The following is a 27,289-nucleotide window of genomic DNA, read 5'->3' as shown; positions in this document are numbered from 1 at the left end:
TTGCCAATTTGGGTTTGGGACAAGTTGGCGTTGCATTTGGTGTGATCGATGGCTGTGTGGGATTTGATGAGGGGCTGGGTTATAGAGTGAGAAAGAGAGTATGCGGCTTGCAGAGAGGGAAAGAAAGAGAGAAAGTGGGGGTGTTGAACAAGGGCACGTCAGGATTGTTCCTGCCAGATCTTCAATTTGGTGAGTGCAAGTTGATTTGAATGTTGTGATGGTTACAAGCATGTTTTTACTTATTTGAATATAAATTTTGTTTGAAAATTTCTCATTTCAAATGTTGTAGATTTATTTTAAAGATGCATGAATTTTGGAGCTAAAATTTGATGTATTTTGTTTGGGGAAATTCTGCCAAATTCATGGGTGGATTTTTTGGGTTCTTATTTATCATGTTAAAAGTGTTTTAAAGTAACATTAGGAACCCCTAAGTACCTTAGTATGTTAATATGTTTTTTTCCTTAAGTTTGAGAGGTTTTGGGGTGTCTTTGGGTGAAAGATGTTCATTGAGCTTTTATGGGTTTTCATGGATGTTCTTCAAGTTTTTGTTGTGTTCTTATTGGAAGAAACTTTACTTTTCCATGTTTCCTTCCATGTTTTATGCTTCCATGTTTCATGCTTTGCTTTTTACTTTTCCATGTTTCCTTCCATGTTTTCTGCTTCCATGTTTCATGCTTTGCTTTTTCTTTCTTTATGTTTAAACTTTACTTTTCCATGTTTCCTTCCATGTTTTATGCTTCCATGTTTCATGCTTTGCTTTTTACTTTTCCATGTTTCCTTCCATGTTTTCTGCTTCCATGTTTCATGCTTTGCTTTTTCTTTCTTTATGTTTAAACTTTACTTTTCCATGTTTCCTTCCATGTTTTATGCTTCCATGTTTCATGCTTTGCTTTTTACTTTTCCATGTTTCCTTCCATGTTTTCTGCTTCCATGTTTCATGGTTTGCTTTTTCTTTCTTTATGTTTTGCTTTCCTTTCTTCCGCTCATTTATATGAGTTTTCCTTGTACTTGGTTTCACACAATACAAATATAGACATTCAAAATTCAATATGGTATCAGAGCAGTGACCCTAACCGGCCTGTCTCTGTGGTGTTCTCTTGAGAGATTTGTGAGCTTCTTGTCCTTCAATCATGGCTGAAGAAAGCTTAGTAAATTTGGAAGGAGACGGCTTTCATGCTACTCCACCATCACCACACTCAGATATTGATATCAACCCAAATCAACGTCTTAGTTCTGTCTTGCTAAATGAGTTTAACTATCTTCCATGGGAGAGAGCAGTTTCTCTTGCTCTGGGAGGACGATCAAAGCTTGGTTATGTTAATGGTGCTATTCCAATGCCTGAGACTACCTCACCGGAGTATGATGCTTGGCTATGCAAAGACCAGTTGGTCATGTTGTGGCTACTCAATTCCATGGATCGTAAGATTGCAGAAATTTTTAGCTATGCTGAATCCTCCATGACTCTTTGGAAAAATCTCAAGGAAATGTATGGAAATCAGAACAATGCGGCTAGAGTGTTTCAGTTAAAGAAGGACATTGCTGGTTTGCAACAGGAAGGGAAGCCATTTGTGCAACATCTTGGAAAGCTGACCACTATGTGGAACGAGCTGAATGTGTATCGACCACACACCATCGACGCTGCTGTGCTAACTAAAAGAGCCGAGGAAGACAAAATATTCCAACTCCTAGCAAGCCTGAGCCCTGAATTCGAAGATCTTCGAAGCCATATCCTCATGAATCCCGACCTGCCTTCTTTTTCAAGTGTGTGTGCCACAATTCAAAGAGAAGAGGTTCGAAGGAAAGTCATGACCTTGGACATGAAGGCAAATATACCAGAAGCTAGGGCTTACTTCTCTAACCAAAAACTTGGTGAGGAGAGAGGCTACAAAGGAAAGAAAACTGGCTTAAAATGTAGCCATTGTGATGCTGGTGGGCACTCAAGAGACCGATGCTGGATTCTTCATCCAGAGTTAAAACCAAAGTTTCCTAGGGATAACAAAGGTGTCTCGAAAGGCTCGTACAACCCTTCTTACAAGGCAAATCATGTTGCCACAACTTCTTCTGATGGAGCACTGAAGTTCACCACTAATCCAGCTGCACTGATCAACGAGTTTGCTATGTTTCTTCACAAGAAACAAGGTCTTGGAGATAGTGAAGGACCACTAAATCAGTGTGACAACAATCAAACTGCACTACTAGGACAGTTTGCTGGCTTCCTGGCTGGAAATGAAGTCGTGGTACAAAGGGACATCCCAGGTATCTTACACTCCTTCTCAACTGCTCTCAGCATTGGTAATGTGCATGATTATTGGATTATAGATTCTGGAGCCACTGATCATATGACTAACAAGTCTACAAACTTGCATAAATTTGAAAAAAATTTCTATTCCATCCCAAGTGTCAGTTGCCAATGGAAAAAATGCTATGGTTGTGGGAAAAGGAAAAATACATTTGATCTCAAGAGATGTCGAGTCTGAGGCTCTTTATGTTCCCTCATTCCCTTTTCAACTTTTATCTGTTAGCAAGATCACAAACTCATTAAATTGTCTTGCCATTTTCTCTCCCAAAAATGTGATTTTTCAGGATGTAGTCACCAAGAAGACGATTGGTGAAGGATTTTTCTTAAATGGTCTCTACTATCTTTCCAAGCATATTCAAGTTCCCAAGGTTTTTCAAGTCACTTCAAGCTTAGCTCAAGAACAACAACTTTGGCACCAACGTCTAGCACATCCTTCTGAAAAAGTTCTATCCACCTTGTTCCCAAATATGTGCAAAGTTACAAGTCCTTGTGATGTTTGTCATTTTTCTAAGTTTACTAGATTACCATTTACTTCCTCTTTGTCTAGGGCTAGTAACCCTTTTGAAATTGTGCATTCCGATGTTTGGGGACCAACTATAGAGTCTTTTGATGGATACAAATATTTTGTAACTTTTGTGGATGATTTCACAAGGATTACTTGGTTGTATCTTTTGAAATTTAAAAGTGAAGTGATGGAAGTTTTCAAGATTTTCATAGACTTGTGGCCACCCAATTTGCTTCAAAAATTCATATTTTACGATCAGATAACGACACAGAATATATGTCTCATAACATGTCACACTACTTGAGCACGCATGGTATATTACACCAAACAAGCTGTGTTGGAACACCTCAACAAAATGGGGTGGCCGAGAGGAAGAATAGAGATCTACTTGAGAATACTAGAGCTCTTATGTTTCACATGAATGTGCCTAAGAAGTTTTGGTCTCAATGAGTCCTTACTGCGGCATATCTCATCAATAGATTGCCTAGTAAAGTGTTGAATTTTAAATCACCTTATGACGTCTTGAAAAATAGAAAGATCAACTTTTCCCATTTGAGAGTCTTTGGGTGTACATGCTTTGTTCACATTCAAACTCAAAATCGTGACAAGCTAGACCCAAGGGCTGCCAAATGTGTCTTTCTAGGTTATTCATCTACCCAAAAAGGTTACAAGTGCTATAATTCAACAACTAGAAAAATGGTTGTTTCAAGGGATGTTAAATTTGAAGAACATGTTCCTTACTTCTCACAATCACTGGATTACTCTAGACAGGGGGAGCATTTGATGGACTTATTTCCTTTTCCATATCCAAACGGAGAAGATGCAACATGCACTCCTAGTGATCATGTGCCGGATGATGTTAACCTTCACTCGGTGGAACATCTTGAAGATGAAAACCCTTCCTCATCAGAGATTCACACTGCACCCTCCAGTGATCCTTCCAACCATGATGTTGTTCAAATACCTGTAGTTCAATCTCCTACAGTTCGTCGCAATCCTGCACGAGAGAAGAAACTTCCATCCAAGTTGCATGATTATGTGACCTACATTGCCAGGTATCCCGTGACTGATGTTATTGATTATAGCAAAGTCTCATCTTCTTTTGCTACATTCCTAAGTGCCATTAATGAAGCTCGAGAACCTCAAAGTTTTCAAGAAGCCAATCTTTACAGTGAGTGGAGAAATGCTATGGCAGATGAGCTTCAAGCCCTCAATGAAAATAACACATGGACTATAGTGAAACTTCCAAAAGGAAAGAAGGCAGTGGAGAGTCGTTGGGTGTACAAAACTAAGTTTCATTCAGATGGCACAATCGAAAGGAATAAGGCTCGCTTGGTTGCTCGAGGTTTTACACAAACCTATGGCGTCGATTATAAAGAGACATTTGCTCCGGTGGCAAAAGTGAACACTGTTAGAGTATTGTTGTCGGTTGCAATTAACAATGCATGGCCTCTCTTTCAAATGGATGTTAAAAATGCTTTCCTGCATGGTGAACTTGAAGAAGAGGTTTACATGAAGCTACCCCCAGGTCATCCTCAATCAAACAATCCAGAAATGGTGTGCAAACTCCATAAATCCATTTATGGTCTCAAGCAAAGTCCACGTGCATGGTATGCCAAGCTCAGTCATGTTCTGAAAAGGGTTGGTTTTTGTCGAAGTATTGCGGATTCTTCCCTATTTGTTCGTTCCAGCTTAGTGGGTAAACTAGTTGTGCTCATTTATGTTGATGATCTAATTGTGACAGGTGATAATATGTCAGAGATTAATGCTCTTAAACAGTATCTCAACAACAAGTTTGCTATCAAGGATCTTGGCACTCTCAAATACTTTCTGGGCATCGAGATGGCACACTCTCACAAGGGTTTCTTCCTCAACCAACGCAAGTATGTCATGGATCTTCTTCACGAAGCAAAAATGACAGATTGCAAGCCTGCTCGTACCCTCTTGGATAGCAACTTGAAGCTAAAAACTCACGGTGATCCAGTTCCCAATTTAAGTTACTATCAAAGAATGGTTGGCAAACTCATTTATCTGACTATCACACGTCCTGATATATCATATGCTGTCAGCATTGTTAGCCAGTTTATGCACTCTCCAAGCATGGATCATTTGAAGATTGTTCATCGTGTGCTACGTTATCTTAAGGGTTCCATTGGTAGAGGAATTCTTATGCGCAACAATAGTCACACTCAGATCTCAGGCTATACCGATGCTGACTGGGCAGGCAATTCTCTCGATCGCAAGTCTACCACTGGGTTTTGTACGTTTGTGGGAGGCAACCTAGTTACCTGGAAAAGCAAGAAACAAAGTGTTGTTGCACGCTCTAGTGCAGAGGCAGAGTATCGTGCTATGGCGTCCACTGCTTGTGAACTTATTTGGCTCAAAAGCCTTCTGTTGACTTTAGGTTTTCCTCATCAACAACCCATGTCCCTACACTGTGATAATCAGGCCGCGATGCACATTGCATCGAATCCTGTATTCCATGAGCGAACTAAACATATTGAAGTTGATTGTCACTACGTCAGAAATCAAGTTCAGTCCAAGGTGATCGACACTCACTACACGCACAGTCATGATCAACTTGCGGATATTTTCACAAAAGGATTACCCTCTGCTGATTTTCAACGTCTTTTGTTCAAGCTTGGATCAATTAATCCCTTTGATCCAGCTTGAGGGGGAGTATTGGAAGAAACTTTACTTTTCCATGTTTCCTTCCATGTTTTATGCTTCCATGTTTCATGCTTTGCTTTTTCTTTCTTTATGTTTAAACTTTACTTTTCCATGTTTCCTTCCATGTTTTATGCTTCCATGTTTCATGTTTTGCTTTTTACTTTTCCATATTTCCTTCCATGTTTTCTGCTTCCATGTTTCATGCTTTGCTTTTTCTTTCTTTATGTTTTGCTTTCCTTTCTTCCGCTCATTTATATGAGCTTTCCATGTTTTATGCTTCCATGTTTCATGCTTTGCTTTTTACTTTTCCATGTTTCCTTCCATGTTTTCTGCTTCCATGTTTCATGCTTTGCTTTTTCTTTCTTTATGTTTAAACTTTACTTTTCCATGTTTCCTTCCATGTTTTATGCTTCCATGTTTCATGCTTTGCTTTTTACTTTTCCATGTTTCCTTCCATGTTTCATGGTTTGCTTTTTCTTTCTTTATGTTTTGCTTTCCTTTCTTCCGCTCATTTATATGAGCTTTCCTTGTACTTGGTTTCACACAATACAAATATAGACATTCAAAATTCAATAGTTCTTTATGTTCATAACAAGAGCATAAGGATTTAGTTGTTTGATTCAAAATTGTTTTGAATTTTATTTAAAATTTGGTTATAATAGTTGATGTGAGATGGTTGACCCTATTCATCAATATTCAATCATCTCTATTTACATCACTATTCAATCACCACCTTACCCATCATTTTTTCAACTAACAAAGATTTTTGACACCATTCCTCTCCACAAAACCGGCCACCCAATAATGGAGGCACTTTTGGAGCTTTTATGCAATACATAAACTTTTGATATTTTTGTTATTTGCACTTTGATCCAAAAGTTTACGTTTTTAAGTAAAGGCCCAAAATTACTAAAGGGCAATTTTTTTTTTTTGCTCCTTCAATGAAGTTTTTGTTATTGCTAAAATTTTTTTGTTCTAGTTATAATTACATAGAGTAGTGGACTTTTATGTTTTTACAAAGTGACCCCAAAAGTTTGTGTTTTGCATTATATCCCAAAAGTTGTGGTTATTGTATTTTGGCAAATTAGGTGGAGAACAAAGTAGTTTGGTCTTTTTAAATGAGAATTGAATTTTCGTTTCATTTAGCTCCATTTAAATCAATTCTATGGATACAAAATCCAAATGACATTGTTGCATTCTAGTTTAATTAGTTAAAGCGTTAATTAATTAAAGAAAGGGTGGTTATGAACCAAAACGTAAGATGTGAAGTCTAGGCTGTTAGATTTGGCTTTCCTTGTCAACATTGTAATTGTACCACATGCTCAGTCTAGCTTTAGGCTTTTCTCTATTTATGGGCTGTGTCTGCTAGGAAGAAATGTTCAAGGATGTGGCACATCTCACTTCAAAAGGTTTGTTCATACATGTGTATTTCACGTCTACACTCCTGTTTACATTATGACTAGCTTATTTGTGACCTATCTACATGGGCTAATTGATAAATTTTTAGCAAGCTAGGCACGAAATTTAAGACCTGGCTACATGGGCTAACTTATAACTTTTTAGCAAATGTCTGTTCTTCACCCTTGATCTTTTCAGATCGTTTTTTTTAGGCTTGACACGTGTCTTATGGTTTGAAAAACAAACCAAAGCTTTTGGGGTTAAGATCCCTAGTTGGTTCATTTGGTTCTTTGGGGATTTCAAATTTTATTTTCTAGAGAGATAGAGAAAAGAGCATTAAGACTACACCTTCCTCTTTGTTCTTCATTTATAAAACCCTAGTTGCAAAACCTTTTTTGATGCATTAAACACCCAATCATTGAAGACTAGGGTTGCATTGTCTTTGTGGTTTTGCATTAAATTTGTGGTCAAGTTATTGAAGTTTCAAATCCTTAAACTGACCCATTTTTGGATTCTCGTCAATTTCTTCCTTCAACTGTTTGACTGGAGAAACTGACTGGACATTGGAATTTAGATCAACATATCATTGCCATATCATCATATGCATAGTTTGTGTGTTGGTCTTGGTGTCACAAGGTGAAGAGCACAAGAGGAGCTGTCATCTTGTGAAACTGAAGACAACACCAATTCGGTGCCACAAGGTGAAAAGGAATCCATCTTGTATAAGGCAAGGTTGTACAAAAGTAAAGCTACTCCATAGACTAGGTCTAGGAATTGAGTTTTGTGTGGTACTTTGTAAGAATCTTGATTATACTAGTGGATTGGACTCAGTGGAGAGTCCCCGATTTTTTAACCAAGAGGTTTTCCAGCAAAAAATATCTTGTGTTCAATGTTATTTATATTGTGTCATATATCTCGCCTACATATACATGTCACATGTATCACTTAAATATTTAATTGGTATGTGCTCACAATCATGCTCACTTAACACATTAATAACTTGAAACGAACTGAGGCCTTGCACACTAGGATAACTTTTGGCATTTGAAATTGGTTGTTGAATCTTTGATTTATTGACTAACAAATCCATCTTAGTTGACTAGCGGGCTTGAGCAGTTAGTCCAGCAAATTATAATTTTTATATACAGGATATTCTGCCCGGTACCAATTTCAATTGGTATTAGAACCTTACTCTAAACACACATAAAGTGATCTTTGAGATGTGCTTGTACTGGGTGGAATCTCATCATGGATCATGATCGTGTTAGTGGCTTGTGCAACACACCACCTTTATTTGATGGTACAAATTATGCAGCTTAGAGCGAGAAGTTCCAAATTTTTCTTGAGGCTCAAGACTTTCACTACAGCAAAATAGTTGTTTGTCGAGAACTTTTGTCCTCGTTGAAAGTTGTTTTGTTGCTGAAGGATTTTAGCGAGGAAAAAGATTCCTCGCTCATTCCTCGTAGAGGCCTGTTGGGAAATGTGTACAACAAGGAATTGTTTCCTCACATAAATGTTACAGCGAGAGTGAAACTTTTTCTCGTAGTTGAGTTGGAGCGATGACAAATTCCTTGCCAAAAGGGTTGAAATCTGGTCACCAAAACCTTTTAACAACCTAAGTATTGACATTCCATAACTTGTGCGAGGATAAAATTTCTCGCAAAAATAATCAAATTCCTCGCTGTAAATATCATTTGGCGAGGAATTTCTAGGTGAGTTTTCAGCGATGAACATATTATTTCTTGCTGCAAATCATATGTTGCAAGAATGAATTTCCTCGTTGATAAGTATCTAGGAGACACTCGTTTCCTCACCGTAACAAGTCTATATCAAGAACTTTAGCGAAGGTAAAATTCCGCGCCGTAAGTTGAAGATAATTATTCTCATAAGTAACCTACTGCGAGAAGTTGGTTTCTCCTTGTAACTGGAATTTAGTGTCAAGAATTAATGATCAAAGGTACTGAAAGTTAATTCATATTAGTCCAAAACCAAAATAGCTTACAATGATAATTCATAATCTACTGAATCAGTTAAGCTTAATATTAACAACTATGAAAGTTCACATTGTTTTCACACAAAGTTCACATATTCCAGCAAAACAAAAGGACTACTTATGGAGGTGGTTGCTGCCTTTCCATTATTTTGTGTAGGAGTTCCTCAAATTTCTTTTGGTTCTCCTTCAATTCTTGGATCTCTTGTTTTGCTTCACCAAGCTCTTGGTTTGTTATCACAAGCTCTTGTTGTTGAGTCTCAAGTTTTACTTCTAAATGTTTGTTTGACATAGTGTCTTCAAGAGAGACAGACTTTGAAGGACATTTGAAGTAACCAGACTTGTGACCAAGAACCCCTAGAACAATTTCATCATCTATCAACATCACAGTACCATCTTGAAGAGTTGTTTTGTTTTTCATACTTAGCATCGCTTCCTACAAAATATATATATATATATATATATATATATCATAAACAGAAAAGCTTCACATAAAATATACACAACCAGCATGTACATAACTAACTTACCCACTTCAATTTAACTCATTCATCCCAATATGAATGAGTTTACACCAGTAGTGAATGCATCACAAAACCTATGTTAATGAACATCCAACTTCGATCCATTGCTAAGAACTATTAACAATCAAAACATCATTATTTTTGCCCCCCGACCTCATGACCCTCCAATACTAATAAAACAAAAAAGTATGACCTATCATCTTTAATACCTATTAGATAGGTCCTATATCATGTTTATGATTCTAATGCCAAAGATGTCATGTTTATGATTCTAATTACCAATGATCCACATATATTTTACAACTTAAACAACATGAGAGGTGAAAACAATAAAATTAGAAGTCAAGCAACTTACCTAAGAGGAGATAAAGCAGATGGGTAATTTTTGTGTAGGTTAAGTGGTTTAAGCACAAACTTAATATAGATAAGTAAATAAGAAATAAAATTGTGAGAAAAATGAATATTGCGAAAGTAGTAGCCTCATCTCCACAAAAGCAACAGAAAAACTGTTTTAGCCAACCAAGATTAAGCCCGATTTTGAACACCCATAACCATACCAAATGATGCAAACAAACATGAGATTCGAAGCCTGTTTTGAGTACATTAAAAGCATCTATGATTTGTAAGAAACGGGGTTCTAAGTTGAAAGTTATGCAAGATAAAAAATAGAGCCCCGAAATCGGAAACCCAATATTTGCTACTGTCTGGCAGCTTCGTGACTCAAGTTTGTACATGGTTTTGACATATCAAAACTCAACAGAATTATGTGAAATCAAATGGACTTTGATCATGGACATGTCTAGTTTCAAAACTCATGATAATGGATCAAAAGGAATCCATAAGGACATAGAAATCAAGAACCAAAGTAGGCTACTTGAAAATAGTTTTTCTTCGTAGAAAACATAAGTTCCTTGCAAATTAAAACTCAAACTCTTCTAATTATAACTTCAGAATACTTCCATACAATTCCAAAATCATGTCTATAACTTTGATTTCAATTATACTCGCAATTAACAAAAATTGACTTTTTAAGCCAAACCCTAAAACATGATGTTTTGATCAACACACCCAATGTATAAAATTAAAAGTAATAAGAAAGATTGATATAAAGAAGCTATGGAAATAACAAAGAAAGCTGGGAATTTTTACCCTTGTTGCAGGTCAACAAAAGGAACCATCCTTTTGTTATGATTCTCTTTGCTTCTTCAAACGTAGTCTTCTATACTTCCCTTGGCCTCTCTAAAAAATTCAGGTGTAGTTTTCTCTCCTCGTTATCCTTCTTCTACCTCTTTTTCTTTCTTTTTCTTTTCCCCTGTTCTCTTCTCCTCCTTATTCAGGCCTCCTCCTTTTTCCACCCGCCCTACCCTGTAGAAGATTCTCCCATTTTCTCTTCTTCTTCTTCTTCTTCTTCTTCTTCTTATTCCATAAACGACACAGTATTGTCCTTATAAACACTTAGAAAAATATTGAGTTTTACAAACTTGGGTCGTAATTATTATTATGGACACAGTATTGTCCTTATAAACACTTAGAAAAATATTGAGTTTTACAAACTTGGGCCGTAATTATTATTATTATTATTATTATTATTATTATTATTATTCCATAAACGACACAGTATTGTCCTTATAAACACTTAGAAAAATATTGAGTTTTACAAACTTGGGCCGTATGCAAGAAATATTTTTCTCGCTGAACACTTATGCGATCCAAATAGAAAATTTATCGTTGTAGGTGTGAATAAAAGGCACCTTATTTGAAACTTTTGGAAAATTATAACGGGAATGCTACAATGAGAACCTATTTTCCTCGCTAAAAATTTTGTTCAGCGAGAAAAACAATAATTTCCTCGCTAATATTTTGGCGAGAAGGGAATATAATTCCCGCTAAACCTAGTGCGAGAAGAACGATTTTTTCTCGCTGTTTCTTAGAGATGTAAGGACACCAAATGAGCTCACTTTTTGCAAGAACTCAAAATTTTCCTCGTCAAAAGCAACTCTACAGCGTGAAAGATAATGTTCTCGCTGAAATGTTTCTCGCTAAAGGACCAATTTGTTGTAGTGTTTACTGTTATTCATTATCTCACCTTCGAGTGGAAGGCTTGTTAATGGAGAGTCTGTGATTAAGCCTAAAGGTGAATGAACACAAGGGGAGATTGCATCGACCATGGAAAATAGGAAAGCAAGGAATGCTATTGTTTCCGCCATTTCGTCTAATCAGTTTGCTCATGTTCGTTACTGCACATCTGTCAAGCAAGCTTGGGACAAACTCCGAATTCTTCATGAAGATGATAAACAAGTGAAGGAACTAAAGCTCTAGATGACTCTTTCAAAATTTGAGGATTTGAGAATGCTCGAGTTTGAAACCTTCTCAGCCTTCTATGAGAAAGTTGAAATGTTGACAAATGATGTCTTGGGTTAGGGAAGCCTATTGACGAAACAACTGTTGTTCAAAAAATTTTGAGATCCTAACCCAAGAGATTTCAAGCCAAGAAGGCTGTGATTCAAGAGTTTTAGGACCTAAATGAGATCAAGCTTGGAAAATTGGTTGGGAAACTCATCACCTATGAGATGAAGCTTGATATGGATGAAAATGACTCTAAGAAGAGAAAAGAAGTGGCCCTTCAAAGTATTGATAATAGTAAGGGTGTAAGTGATTTGTGTGGACAAACCTATGTAAAAGGCTAAATGTTTGTGTGAATATTTCTCATGCAAATTTTTGTTTAGTTTGATTGTATGTTGCAAATTTGTATAAGATAAGGCTCACGATTTTATCATATGACTATTTAGCGAGGGTTGATATCTAAGAGGTCCCCATGCACTGCAAAAATGGATTTGCATATTTGCAAGTTCCTATAAAGAACAATTGATAGATGGTTATTTAGAAGGGTTCTTTTGGTAGGAGTAACATAGTTCAACACAATTTTTTTTATTGAAGTGAATACTACAAACATGGAAGAACACCAAGTATAATGGTTTACAATGTTCAATTTTTTACTCTCTTTGAAAAGTGTAACCAACTTATCATGTGGGTATTGATCAATGTTCTAAAAATCGGCTTAAGCGGTCGCCGAGCCACTGAACGGTGTCCGACTACCGTGAGTCACTCCTAATCAATCATAAACTCAGAAAACATAATAGATTGACGCTAGACAGAATTAGGCAGGACTAGGCGGAGCCATTTAGGTCTGGGCAGGGTCTGGACAAAGGCTAGGCGAGCCTAGACAGGTGTATGTGAAAGAAAAAGTGCACAAGAAGCTAAGAGATAACATGGTATTGATAATTACATTGTTTTTCTATTTTTTTTTTATCATATACAATGTGATAAAAAGTGCACGAAAAGCTAACGGTGCTTATAGACAAGATTCAAAGCTAGTTCCCAAGTATACGAGAACAAGTACTAAATAGTTAGGCTGTGGAATTTATAAGCTTTTGATATAAATTGATCAATTTTTTTTCTTCCATATTTGGTAGTCACAAAGAAGTAGTACAAATATAGATAATAATTGTTAAAGCCACTTTCTAGGTAATAACACAAACTTGATAATAATTGATAACTAATAAATTAGTCATTCTATATTGATGTTCTTATTTGATTTCTTTATCCTAGTTACAACCTTTTGGTACTTTACTAGGGTTTTCATGCTAGTCTCTAATTAGCTCAGAAATGGACAAGTAGTTGCAACTGGATCAATAAAATCAACAAATTCTAAAGCAAAAGTTCATTACATGATACTTGGTCCTAACTGTTGAAAATTTTAGGTAACTGTGTGAGAGTAGAGAATATGTCTTTATACTGGCCTACAAGTGAATTTTGTATCCTGAAGGATGCTATATCTAGTATGATTGCCTAGCCATCAAAGTATATCCAAGTTGGAGGGTAGTTTTAGTTGGTATTTAGACTGGAAACTTGTATTTTGGTACAACTTGGATAAGATTGATACTTTAAGACATCAAAATTTCGTTGCTTATATATTTCTTTGGAAACTCAATGTATTGTAATTTGAAGTTATGTTATAAGATTATCAATCTTTTATTTCGTCTTGGTGTATTTAAACTGCTTAGAACCATATGTAACTAGTATAAATTATGGGTCAACAAATTTAAAAAGAACACAAAATTGAAAAACTAATAACAATGAATAGTGCATGTGGTTATCTTTCATACAACGAGCATAACTCGTGGTCTCTAGGAGTTTATGATGCGATATATAATAGCACTCAAATTAAACCCTCTTTTTGACAATTGTAGTATAGATATAAGTAGGGATCGTTCTAGGCCGGGGATTAGGAGGGATTGCTAATCTAATGAAAACTGACTCAAAGATACAAAAATATGCTTAAAAACACTTAAACAAACTCAAAGACTCTTAACTAAACCTATATGACTCAAAATAAACTCAAAAGACTCAAAACAACACAAAACAACCAAAAAGACTCAAACTAGACTCTAGGACTTGCTTTGGACGAAAATTGAATTAGTTTTGACTCAAAAACACTTAAAAACACACAATAGATTAGATTCTAACCTAATTGACACTTAAAACAAAGGGGGGGTTTTGGTTTTGACGAATTTGAATTAAAACAAAATAGAAACTAAACTAGACAAAGTTATGAACGAATTTGGGTATATCGATGGGTGATTAGCTAGCTAGAGAGTCCTTCTCCACACATGACACACTTGCATACAAATTGATTTCCAGTTGCTTTTTGATAAACCATGAACCTCAACACCCCATATTAACCGTGATATCACTAATTAACCATCAGATTTTCCTTAAGTTATTGGATTGGATGACATCATACGACAACCCAAAGCATTCTTCAAAAGTTCCCTACATGACATCATAATAGAGATACAATCAAAGATCATTACGTTCAATGAAAATCATAAGCATTGACAAAGCACTTGTAACTATGACATCATGATACTCATGCTAGGAATTCACTTAACATGATTATGAAAACAACCTTAACTACTTGTGAACATAAGTTTGTAACGATTATGTGAAACTCCCTTATATTCTAGCACCAAATTCAAGCATGCAAATTAAGTGTGCACCCTTAATCAATAAACAAGAATAAGTTATCCATCAAACGGTTAAGTAAATTGCATTCACAATTTATGAAATCACAACTGGAATTAATCAATTCATATTGCAAATATAATCATGGTTTCAAAGCCTCCCCTAGCTAAAACAAATTTAGCTCCTCATGTTTACAACAAAACAAAGAGAATATAAATTAAACATTAAAACAAAGATTGAATACACCTAGAAACGCTCCAACAATCCAAGCTTGAAAGGCTAAAACGTCCAAGGCTTCTCCTCTCTTCTTTCTCCTTCTTTGTTGCGGCACAAGGGTGTTTGGGTATGAATTATGGTGATGGATGGATAGGTTGGATGGTGGTAGAGGGTGGATGATGGCTGAATGAATGGGGAGAATGAGGAATAATTCGAATGGATGTGTATGGATGTCTAGAATCTCCAATATGTGCGGCAGATTATGTATATATAGAGGGAGAAAGGTTAAGGCAATAAGTAATTAATTTGGGAAGGTTTTTAGCTCCAAATCCTCAAGGAAAAAGGGTAACAAATCAGAATTCTAAGAGGAAAAGGAAAGGAAAGTTGCGGCATTGACTAGAATAAAAGGGGAAAGAAGATATATGGCAGATTTTGGAAGAAAAGGGTAAGAAAGGTGCGGCATAGACTAGGATAGTGCAAGGAATCTTTGGTTTGTGTCCTAAAATGCATAAGATACCTTCAAAGTTGCTGGAACTTAGGGACATTTAGGATTAGGAAAGGTCAAACAAAAATAGGAAACCTTGGCTTAACTTTCCTACTTCAAGTAGGAAACCTTCTTTGACTAGGAATCCTTCTTTGACTAGGAATCCTTCTTAGATTAGGAATCCTAACACCTTTAGGTCTTCAATTTCGTCCATTCCTTTTGCTCCAAGCATAAGCTATCCATTCCAAGCCTAATTTTGCTCCAAAATGATCCAAAATGCACCTTTTTGCTTCCTTAGCCATATGAACCTAAAAACACATGAAAATGGCTTAAACTACTAAAATAATTATGAACTAACAACATAAATGTACGAAAACAAGCTAACTAAGTCGCCTAAATATGCTCCTATAAGTTTACGACACTGCCTATTTCAAATCTACAACGACATATACCCGTGGTCATAAACGTAATTAACAACGAACAATGCTCGAGTTATGAGATATTTTACAACAGGCTTCACTTATGGTCATGCGAATCCACAACAGTGCGCATTTCATTTCTATCACGATAAGGCCCTTGGTAGAAAACTTACATTTTATACCACATCCAAGTTCTTAATGGGCAAAGCGTCCGTAAGGGATTTCTATCTACTACAGGCATCCACCATAGTAGATGAACTTTTGTATTCTAGCGATTAATAAGATAAACTATTTATGAAAAAAGAAAAAAAAAAAAAAAAACTCTGGATGCCCCAATAATTGTTGTTCATCAAGGGCGACAATAACATCTTCAAGATGTTGTAGGATGTAATAACTTGAAATTTTAAGTTTCTCGTGTTCTGTATTAGTACCCTCTTCATATGCATTAATCTCGTGGGATTGTACATACGAGTGTGCTAGCATTGGAGTTGTAGACCTATTGCGGTTATTTGCAGTAGCCTCTTAAATTCATATCACATATCATGAATAAGACAAAAAAATTCATGAAAGAAACCCTAGATTCCTATGTTACCTCTCAATAATCCTCAAATAAATTGGAATCATAAATGCCACGATTATTGGTTGTTCACGAAGGGCGTTAATAAGATCTTCATAATATTGAAGCATATGATACCTTGAAAGACATGATTGAGGGATATTGTCGTTATCATTTGTAAGAGATGTTGAAACCTTGTTAAGAGTCGCTACACATAACACCATGAATCCCATAATTTGTATTTGATTCACCTTTCAATAATCACTTACCACAACTCAATGGAATGTACCTGTTATACCTGAAATAATAGGTGCATCCTCCTGATTTTGTCATCAATTACACCAAGAGTTGCGCACTATCCAATAAGCCATACCATTAGCAGTTTTGCCCTATCCAATGTGATTAGCATACAGTGGTACCCATCTTCAAACTCATCATCCACACGAGTCTTCATGGGTGCTCTAAATTCATACCAAATATCATAAATGAGACCACATTATTTACCGAAAAAAAAAACCTAGATTCCTATGCTACCTCTCGATAAGTCTCGAATGACTTGGAATCATAAACCTTGCGATTGTTAATTTTTCTCGAAGGGCTTCAATAACATCTTCACAATTTTGTAAGATCTGATAACTTGAAAAACATTATTGAGGGATATAATTGCTATCATTTGTAAGAGATGTTGAAATTCTATAAAAAGTCGTTATACATATACAATGGCAACATATCAAAACCATGAGCACCATAATTTTTATTTGATTCAACTTTTAGTAATCACTTTGAAATCACAACTCAATGGAATGTAACTACCATACTTGAAATAATATGTGCATTCCCCTAATCTTGCTTATGTAGAGATTATTTGAGCAACACCTGCATATATAAGCTTAAAGCAAGTCCATGAAATTCAAGGCCTAATGGATGATTAACTAAGACTCTTTGCAAAAAGGAAAGAGGAAAGTTTGAGCTTTCATACCTTTGAAGCTCATTCTTGTGTTCACAAGGAAGTCACCCAAGTGGAGGGCCTTCAAGTACTATCATTTTTCCAGACCAAGGATTGCAGTATGTCATGGTTGCCTAAGCTAAGTAGTAGTAAGACAACCTATTCAATTACAACAACAGTGCAATAAGATCCTATTTCTATAATTCAATACTCTTGACCACATTGTTTCGTTGATAATTAATTTCATGTTTACTATCCATTGTGATTCTTCTCGATATGATTCTAGTGAATATGATTTGGAACATTCTTCCTCGTATTATATGCTTTGGCCAAAGACTCTCGGAACCATATCTTAGAGTATTCTCCTTCCACTATGGAAGGTTAGAGATACCTTGTTGTACACTCACATGTCTTTATGAATAAATCAATGACCTAACAATGCTAGGAACATACCCAAGATGAGGAGTGTATTCTCATAGTGAGTCAGGCGGTGTGTACAAGGCCTGGGAATCTTGGTTCCCCACGAGGTTACATTGTCAAATGCTCAAAGACGTACACATAAGGCATATGTGGTCTCTCAGGTCAAAGAACTAATTTTCATTATTGCAACTAATTGGTTCTTAAATGACATTTAAGTTAGAACTCTTTGTTGATCGATGTTCTGTGTACTCAACATCCTATGAAGCACCTATGTGTTTGTTATAGTGTCTAACACTAACGACTTGAGACTAATCATACTCCCAATTGAGTTGACATAACACATAGAAGCCTTAAACGGATTGTCAATGCTTAATTGACAATCTTATGGCTACGAACCTTTTAGGAATGAACACAAGAGAAAGACCTCCTTGATCTAACTTTCCTAGATCACTTCTTCCATAGATTGATTACATTCCTTGGATCCTGTAGTTGATTAAACACATAGCACACAAATAGTGATTAACAATAAACATTTCTCTTCCATTAAAATAAAAAGAGTTTAACAAAATAAGTATTCCAAAAATTATTACATGTGACAGTCAAGCTTGAGAATCTTCCACTTGACAAGTACAAAATTTAGACCACTTAGATCGCTTCTACAAATCTCCCATTTGACAAAAGTAAGTGTTCCAAAAGCTATTACTTAGACACTTCTTTAAGGGCATACTTCTAATAATCTCCCACTTGCACTCAAAGCCATCTTCCCATGTATTGAACACCAATCTTTTCCATGTAATGATCAAGCTAGACTTGGGACATTGGCTTAGTCAGTGTATCTGCTGATGCAACCATGAGAATGTTGACTTTCCCTTCGGCAACATATCGTCTAATGATGGTAATGGTATCCGCCATTACTCACACTCTCTAGCAATTGCTCACATGTTTGTATCCACTATTTGATGGTATAGTATTTTTATGGCCTCATATGTTTTATAAGATTAAATTGCAATAGATAACACATTAAAGTCAAGGCATGTTGAAGGAAGAAATGTAAAAATTGTATTCAACTTGAAGATGAATTACTTATTAAAGAAATATGTTCAATCTAATGTCTTACATCGAACATAAGACCTCTCACTTACAAGTGATGAGGAATACCACTAGACTGTAGTACTAAATAGTTTTTAATGCTTTTAATTAATTAATATTAATGCTTTTAAAAGAAAGAAAAAAGCTCAAAGGGTGGATTCAAGAATTGGTGGTGGTTGATGGGTCGTGTCGTGTAGGATTGGGTTGTTGGGGAAGAAGATAAAGATTGAAGGGTGGGGCTCTAAGGAGTTAGAGAGAGATGCAGATGCAGATTGAAGGGTGGGCTCACTTGGCATAAAAGCTTATTTTCTTATTTTTAATTGATTTATTTTATAATTTTTTTAATCAATGTGGACAAATTTAACTGCCACGTCGTCAATTAACGAACAACCTAACAAAATTTTTAACGGATGTAAGAATTTAAATGAAATAATAAGTAAATATATAAAATTGAAATATTTTAAAGATATCATACAAGGTTACAATTAAAATGTAATTTACCCTTTGAAATTGGAATGGTGATAGTTGCTCACGAAAGAAGTGGTCCGGATAGCATACTATTGTTCATTTTATTATGATTATTATTGTTTTTAGTTGTTTATTTTTATTAACTAGTCAATTTTTAATTTCATAATTTGTGATAATTAAAACACGCGTCAAGTTGAAATTAGGTTTTGTCATGCCACTAAGCATATTATTACTGGGCTTCTAAAGTTAATCGGGTTATTTGGTCCTTGCAACATTTCGTTGGATTCTGCCGCAGGCCAAAATTTACCGCTTTTTTATTTTAAAGAAAATTAATGAAAATGTTTGAAAATTTTGAATTTTAACGATAACGTCAAAATAAAAGGTAAATTTATTGTAAATAATTAATTTTTTAATATAAAAATACGATTTTTCTTTAAAATGAACATTAATATAAACTTTTCTTCATTTTACCGTAAAATAAATTTTTTACTGTCCTCCAAAATCTCCAGAAATAAAATAAATAAAAACTAAAAAGAAAAAACCAGTCGCTGAAATCTAATGGTTACTGGAAGAATCCCCGCTCGCTGACAACTTCTTCATCACTGAGTAGCTAATGAGTGATGACTGAGAGAGAGCCATGGCGGCCACCGTCTCCCACCTCCCCGCCTTCCTCTCCCTCTTCTCTCAGAGGAATCTCTTCCTCGTCCACCCCCAACACCAATCCACTCTCAGATTCACCGCCCAGCAACGCCGCCCAGAGCCGCGGCACTTCACGCTTCAAGCTTCTTCCGTCAAGAAGAAAACCAGGTCCGCATTTCCAGCCTCCACTTTTCTCTTTCATTTATCCACTTCTTCTCACTCGCGTTTTGGAAATTTCAGTAGGAAGGTCAAGAGCAATGCCGAGCTCTGCAATGAACTCCGGCAGTTCCTCACTGCCGTCGGACTTCCAGAATGTCACGTTCCGTCGTTGAAGGAGCTATCGCAGCACGGAAGGTATAAACTTCTTCGGTCACTATTCTGATAAATTTTGTTTTGTTTTCCTCCCCTTAATTTGATTCAAGCTGCTTAGTTAGGGTTTATCTGTGAATTGAAGGGTTTGGTTGGAATTATAATTGCCTCTTTGATTTCTGAGAAGTTTTGATAACGTTCCGGTCATCGATTGCTGATTGCTTGTTGCTACTTTTGTTTTCTTCAACAAATTTTGACTTTCGCTGTATCGGGTAGTATAGTTTTCATATTACATATACATGTATTGATATATATATATATATATATATATATATATATATATATATATATATATATATATATATATATATATAGTATTGACTCGGAGACTCCATAAATTGGATCAAGTCTGATGCTTTTTGTCATACCGAAAATAATGAACCAGGGATGACCTTGCAAACATTGTCAGACGGAGAGGATATAAACTTATAAGAGAGCTTCTTGCGGACTCAAGCAAAAAAGATACAATTGGTAAGGCTGATAATGGGTTTGCTGGAATTCAGGATGCAATTGGTAAGAAGATAGTAACAGGTCAACGTATAATTCTTATGTAACAGGTCAACGTATAATTCTTATGTTCGCAACCTTATTTTATAGTATATACAACTGTTACTGATACCCTCTTAACAATTTAAAAGGTCAGGATCAACAGGTGAATGATTCGGTTGAGGATTTCTCTTTGTCAAGTGAAGTTTCAGTCTTGGAAACTAATTCTGGTAGTTTGATTTCTCATCCTGATCCGAGCCGTGATGACAGTGGTTGTTTAACTGTGGAATCTTCAGCTGATTTGTATAATTTAGAAGGTCATAGTGAGAAGGTGGATAATGTGAATGGAAGTGGTTCTGTGCCAACCAAATTTTCTGTAATGGAAAACCAATCAAGGAGTTCTAAAATTGGTCCACCCTTCAACTCTGACATTGATAGTAATACGCCTTCAGAAATTTCCACCCCTTCATCCTTGGGTGAACCTGATGATGTATCCCTGCCAACCACTGTTCACATCAAAGAAACCAATACTTGTAGTTCAAATGTCGGATTGGATCTGAACTCTGATGGATGTCCTCGCATGCCTGTAGAACCTGCTGATGGTTTGTCATTGGATGAAAAGGTCTTAGATATATGTCAGGATGGGAAGGTTAACAGTATGACTGATGAAAATTCCTCTTCAGCTGTAGTTTCCGGTTTGGAAGACCATTCTAGTTCAAATCTTGAATCAAGTCACAACTCTGATTACCATTACCCGCCATCTCCACCCAATTTATCCTTAGAGGAAAAAGTGGCAAACTTTATGCAGAATGGAGACTTGGATGCAGTTGAAGGTAAGTTGCCTTAAGATGCCTTTCCTTCAAATTTCTTCACAATATAATTATGTTTAGCAACTCACGTAATTTATTTTTAGTTTACGTGCACTATCAATGGTGATTCTTTTCTTGTTTGTTGTCATTGTTGATGTTTTTGAGCACTAAATCATTCTGATGTATGCTTATCTTTCATGCTGTTTGTTACTATATATGCTTACCTTTCATGCTATTTGTTACTAAATATGCTTACCTTTCATGCTATTTGTAACTACACACATGCTTCCCCTTCATTTTTCTTTCTCCTTTATTTCTTCATTTCCTTCAAATTTAATAATTGCTTGGAGTTTCTTGATACTGATAATATCTATGGCATAGTAACTGAAAATAATGCTGAAGAAATCAAAGGTAGATTTGGAAACACTGAAGAGGTTCAATTAAGAACTCCTACTTCGGGGCACTCTAAAAATGTGCTTGATGGAAGGGATGCAACTATGGCATTGAATCAAAGGACATCAACATCTACTATGGCAGTTGATCCCTCTCTTAGGTTGGTAACTTGTACATCTGTTCGAAGTTCCGTATTTTCTTCTCTAATTATTATTGTTCCTTCCTTTCTGACTGTTGTTACTATTCAACCTCATTTTGTTCTAATATCCCAAAGAGTGACATTTTAGGAATCCAAATTGTTAGGTTACCTTACGGAACTGGAACTCAAATTTGATGCATGACTGAACAATGTAGACGTAGTTGTCAACTTCTGCAGTGCATCAATGTTTTAGTGTATTCTTATAAAGAACTTTTTTATGTTTATAAAGTAGGGATGATGGTACACCAGCTGAAGGGCTAAGTTCTCTATATGACAAGGATTTGGATGTTAAGGTAATTACTTAACTCAAAACTATGTTACTTGCAACATCAACTTTGACAACAGTATTGCGTTTACTATTGTGTTTTTGGTTTACAGACAAATGAAAGAGACTATGAACTCGATGTTAGTCATCTCAAGTTTATGCTGGTACTATTCTCGTAAAGTTCTGCTTACACATTGAGCTTTCTACTTGAATTTGATTATAATTTCGATTATATTCCTTTTCTTAGCATCAGAAGGAGATTGAATTGTCACAGTTGAAAGAACAGATTAAGAAAGAACAGGTATATTAACTATTTTGGAGGTTCCTTTATACGGCATGACCTTGTTCACAGTATCGCAACATGGAAATATGTATGATGCATCCGATTTTGCTTGTTTTTGCATGCAATTTTTTCTGTGTAAGTTTCATACTTTTATGGCAATATAATCACTGATCTGATTATAGTGCATTTTACTTCTTCCTTTAGCTTGCTTTGTCAAACTTGCAAACCAAGGCTGAAATGGCAATCAGCAAAGCACAAAGGCTTGTCTCTGAAAAAGATGCAGAGTTACTTGCTGCTGAAGAAAGCCTTTCAGGATTAGTGGAGGTATCACATCTACCATTTTGCTGGACGTACTTTTGTATACATGTAATTATGCTATTAGAGCATTTTGGCAGTGAGTAGGATGTTTTCTAAGCAATGAAAAGCCCGTCGCTGACTCTTCATCATTCATGCATAAACAAATTCTCATACATGCATTTTTTGACAAGAATAAAAATTAAAAAATCTCATACATACACTGACAGCATTTGTATGACATTACAATTAGAGTTTGAAGTTTTGAACTTCCTGATTCTGAGATAATTAAAAACTATGTTGGCAATTGACAGATCTTTGGTTGTGATGGGTAGAAAAGAAATAGAGAGAGAGTGAGTGAGAGAGTGAGACTGAAACTACTGATAAGATTGTTGGTTGTAGTTAAAATTTAAAAGTATGTTACACCTGATGACCAGAATTTCCTGACCTCATCAGGTTGAGATCCAGTACAAGGGAGATGGTGAGATTGTGGAGGTGACTGGTAGCTTCAATGGTTGGCATCATCAGATTAAAATGGATCTGGAGTCATCATCTAGTATCATAGAACCCTTGAGGTGTTAACACTCTCTTTCTCTGTATAATTTGGCTTTAAACTTTTATTGTATCTTGTTACTTCGGTTGTGCCTAATTTGCTTGTTATCTTTCCTAAAGAGTGAAGATTCATCATATTCAGTTGACATATTATTGTTGGTTATTGTTAATCTTCCCTTTTATCGTTGTGCTATTTCTTCATTTAAGTTTTTTATATGCTTGATGCTCAAAATATTAGTTGAGTAATTAGCTTACTGATCTTCAGGACTACATTTTCGTGCAGGAAACCCAAACTTTGGTCAACAATGCTGTGGCTTTATCCAGGGACATATGAGGTGTGCACATCTAGCAGCTAAACGTTATGAACCGTTTTTTCGTTGGCAAGGAGAGTGTGAACCTTGAATAACTGTATCTAAAATGTGATATTAACTGCAGATAAAATTCATTGTTGATGGCCGATGGAAGATTGATCCTCAAAGAGAGTCAGTTACCAGGGGTACCATATGTAACAACATTCTCCGCGTTGACAGATGAATTGGCTCTGGCTGGGAGGTCACTTTCTGCCTTTAACCGTGGTATATAACTAAATATACGTCTCACTTCCACAGTCAAAATCAAATGCAAATGATGATTCTTGCAATGGATAGTTTATTTATTTATTTTTAGATTCTCGCTTGTTTAACTTAGCTGGTAAAAAATTTATTTCTGTTTTTGTTGATCATACTCTTATTTAGGTTGAATGTGTTGCAGACAAGGAGCCAAATTATCTACTATTTATTTGGCCTGCTGTTTAGGTAAAGAGGCAAAAGTGAAGTTGAAGCAGCCTAAGCCTATGCCATCGGAACAAGAAAGTGAATTGAAGACAAGACAGGCAGGCAAAGTGAAGGATCTATATGGTCTTATTCCGCGCAATGTATATATATCTGCTACTCGCCATGTATTTCAATTCCTAATTTTTTCTTTTTCCTGGTAGGATTGTTTTGATAATCCTTTTCAAGTGATTCTCTGTTCTTTATGATATTAGTTGGCTTAAAGTAAATAATTAGAAAATTAGTTTCTGAGTATCTGCTTTTGAATGTGCGACAGAGTGTGGGGAGGAGGAGGAGTCCATGGGATGTGCGACAGAATGTCCTGCTGTCCAGGGACACGCCTTGCGGTTTTTACCCTCGTAAGTTGTAACATCCCAATAAGCCGAAGTGGCACCAGTGCTAGCATGAAGAGTTTGGGTGGGCGACAGTTGCTTGTTAGCATTGCACCTGGCCTACCAAATGTACCAAATAGGACAAAGCGATGTGGGTAAGGGATCGCAATCTATCCTCCTTACTTCCCAGGTCGTCTGTCAAAACCGCATTGCTACATTAGTTAGATGCAAGGTTTCAAGATTTGCTTTGTTGTCGAACAACACTATAAGCTTTTAAGGGCAATCAACTGTATACGAAAACGGTTTTGACTGCTACAAAACTAAGGTTCTAAAAGACACTGGGTGTTAGTTAGGCGGCGGGCTGAGCCTTAGCGTCTAGGTGGGAGCCTAGGCGGATTTAAGTAAATTTATTATATATCGTATAAATAAGTGTTTGTGTTTGCTTATACTTCAAAAATACATTGGAATACATAAATTGCAAAATGGAATGACATATAGATTATAAAGTATAGAACATAATAAAAACATGGGGAACAAGCATATCATATGTGTTTTTTCTAAGTATTCAACAAGTCTTTTACAATTTATTGAAAAAAATAAAATGCAAACAAAAATTACGTATTTTTTATCTAAGTGAGAGTCGTGGCCTAGGTAGAGTGCCCAAGCATGTTTAGGCACTATTTCTTAATTTTCAAACTCCTAGGGATTAATCGGGGACGGTCTTCAACAACCTAGCGCCTAGGCTCTAGGGATTAATTAAGGCGATTTTCAACCTGCTAGCGTCTAGACGGGGCCTAGACGACTTTAGGCGGAGTTTTTTTTTATGAATAGTGTACAAAACAAATATAAGCTCGGAGCATTGGGAAATTGGCCTATCTAGAGATTACGTCAATAATGAACGTTACTGCGGTGATATATAAAGTTAATACGTGTTGTGATGTATTTTTCATTCTTTTTATTTCTAATTCCTTGATTGATTTGAAACACTAACGCAAAAGTCCTCCCATCATAGAGCCAGACTCCAATGACCAGAAAGTCCGTAAAGAGATGGATTTTATAGATTGTAAGGTGTTGGTGTGGAAACCATGTGGAAATGTCGTTGCTAGTTGCTGTCCATCCCATATTATACCAATTAACTCAGTCGTGTCTCCTTCCATTAGTACAAAAAATAGTTTGGGCGACGCAGGTACCTTCGTCGTGCAACGTCAAAAAACGTTGCCTGAAAATTAGCCCAATGAAACTTGCGTCGCACACCAACCGTCGCGCAAAGACAGTGAAAGCAGGGTTTGTGTGATGAAGAGAGCACCTGCGTCGCGCAAAATGTCTTTGCGCCACGTAGGTTACTTCCGTCAACAAACCTCCTTTGTGAGACGGAAGAACATGCGTCACGCAAAAGAGGTTTGCACGACGAAGAAGTAACCTACGTTGCGCAACACAGGTTCTGTTGTCGCGCAAAAACTCTTTGCGTGACGCAGGTTACTTCTTCGTCGTACAAGCCCTTATTTGTTTGTTTTTTTTTTTTTTTTTGCAAAAATATTTTTTATTTAATTCTTTTTATAAACATTGTAATTAAATTATAAACAATAATTAATAAACCAAGAAAAAGTATTTAATTATAAAATATATGAAAATGTACATACAAAATGTCCGAACATAAAAGGAAAAACTACAACAAGTAGTCTTCTAGGTTTGATATATCAGGCTACTGGGTATTGGCTAGGCGAACTGGTTGGGAGGTCGAAGGTGGAGTAGTATCAGGTGCTGGCATTAGGATTTGGAGGCCGAACATATGTAATGCCTGTACAATCATACTCATCTGCTCGCCCTGGGCCATAAGCTGACCTTTTAGGGTTGCCACTTCCTCCTTCAAGGCGTTGACCTGTCTTGTGGCCGATCTGGAAGAAGAGGCACCCGTCTCACGAACCTATGCCTTCCTCATACACCAAACAATCTTGCCATGACGACAACCGAACTTCTGATCCAGGACCTCAGTCAAGATCTGAAGACCTGCATCCTTGGGTACAGTGACGTCCACGATCAGGATCTCTGGAGGAAGCTGCGATGCTGATTCTTGGAGAACAGCAGTGCGCTTTTCCACCATAGCAGCCTATAATAATAAAGAAAAAACATGTAATGTTTAATAACAAAATATAATTAATATTTGAACAATTCGTAAATGTAAGAATATTAACAATTACATATACTTACATGAAGCTGCTCAGTGATCTCATCGTCGGGTCGAACGTAAACTTCCTTGAACATGTCGATTTATGGGAACTTAAAACCCTCCTAAAGAAAAAAACATTAAGAAAAATTTATTAATCAATAATAAAAAATAAATTGTATAAAATTTCAAAATTAATATACTTTTACCTAATGTCGCGCATCAACCATATACGAAAAGGGCATCGAACAAAAATGGTGGAGAAGTGTTCCTGAACTTTCTTGCCAGCAACAAATTTCTTTTGTTAAACACACAATATATATGTTAGTGAAACTATTTGAAAGAAATTATTAAAAAAAGCTTAAAAAAATAACTAAAACCTTAATAAATTCTTATTAAAATAAATTGTATAAAATTTCAAAATTAATATACTTTTACCTAATGTTGCACCTCAACCATATACGAAAAGGGCATCAAATAGAAATGGTGGAAAGTGTTCTCGAACTTTCTTGCCAGCAACAAATTTCTTTTGTTAAACACACAATATATATGTTAGTGAAACTATTTGAAAGAAATTATTAAAAAAAGCTTAAAAAAATAACTAAAACCTTAATAAATTCTTATTAAAATAAATTGTATAAAATTTCAAAATTAATATACTTTTACCTAATGTCGCGCCTCAACCA

General features: G+C 36.0%; 2 protein-coding genes across 15 annotated transcripts; both read left to right on the top strand.

Annotated features, from left to right (window-relative positions):
* Nucleotides 1-1,043: 1,043 nt before the first annotated feature.
* LOC148697462 (uncharacterized) lies at nucleotides 1,044-8,435 on the top strand. The gene is made up of 4 exons (XM_088691931.1): nucleotides 1,044-2,256; nucleotides 3,622-4,228; nucleotides 4,496-5,348; nucleotides 8,298-8,435. Exons 1-4 carry the CDS (start codon nucleotides 1,131-1,133, stop codon nucleotides 8,433-8,435), a joined length of 2,724 nt encoding a protein of 907 aa, XP_088548057.1. The 5' UTR covers nucleotides 1,044-1,130.
* Nucleotides 8,436-19,516: 11,081 nt separating this feature from the next.
* LOC137722996 (protein PTST homolog 3, chloroplastic) lies at nucleotides 19,517-24,362 on the top strand. Of its 14 annotated transcripts, none has more exons than XM_068462142.2 (13): nucleotides 19,517-19,816; nucleotides 19,889-20,002; nucleotides 20,403-20,488; nucleotides 20,656-21,336; nucleotides 21,694-21,865; nucleotides 22,134-22,197; nucleotides 22,283-22,333; nucleotides 22,417-22,470; nucleotides 22,657-22,776; nucleotides 23,203-23,321; nucleotides 23,582-23,633; nucleotides 23,734-23,873; nucleotides 24,049-24,362. In XM_068462142.2, the coding sequence occupies exons 1-12, from the start codon at nucleotides 19,647-19,649 to the stop codon at nucleotides 23,830-23,832; spliced, it is 1,782 nt and encodes a 593-aa protein (XP_068318243.1). In that variant the 5' UTR covers nucleotides 19,517-19,646; the 3' UTR covers nucleotides 23,833-23,873; nucleotides 24,049-24,362. The 14 variants fall into 14 exon arrangements, 11 of the variants coding, with proteins under 11 accessions (XP_068318243.1, XP_088548625.1, XP_088548624.1 ...); XM_088692499.1 differs by having other exon boundaries at nucleotides 20,403-20,530; XM_088692498.1 differs by having other exon boundaries at nucleotides 20,403-20,548; nucleotides 22,137-22,197; nucleotides 23,734-23,870.
* The last annotated feature ends 2,927 nt before the right edge of the window (nucleotides 24,363-27,289 follow it).

The sequence above is a fragment of the Pyrus communis genome, chromosome 4 (genome assembly GCF_041283825.1).
Source record: "Pyrus communis isolate YQ-2024b chromosome 4, ASM4128382v1, whole genome shotgun sequence".
Taxonomy (NCBI): domain Eukaryota; kingdom Viridiplantae; phylum Streptophyta; class Magnoliopsida; order Rosales; family Rosaceae; genus Pyrus; species Pyrus communis.
The sequence above is the reverse complement of the archived record's forward strand: the minus strand, read 5'-3'. Positions and strand labels throughout refer to the sequence as shown.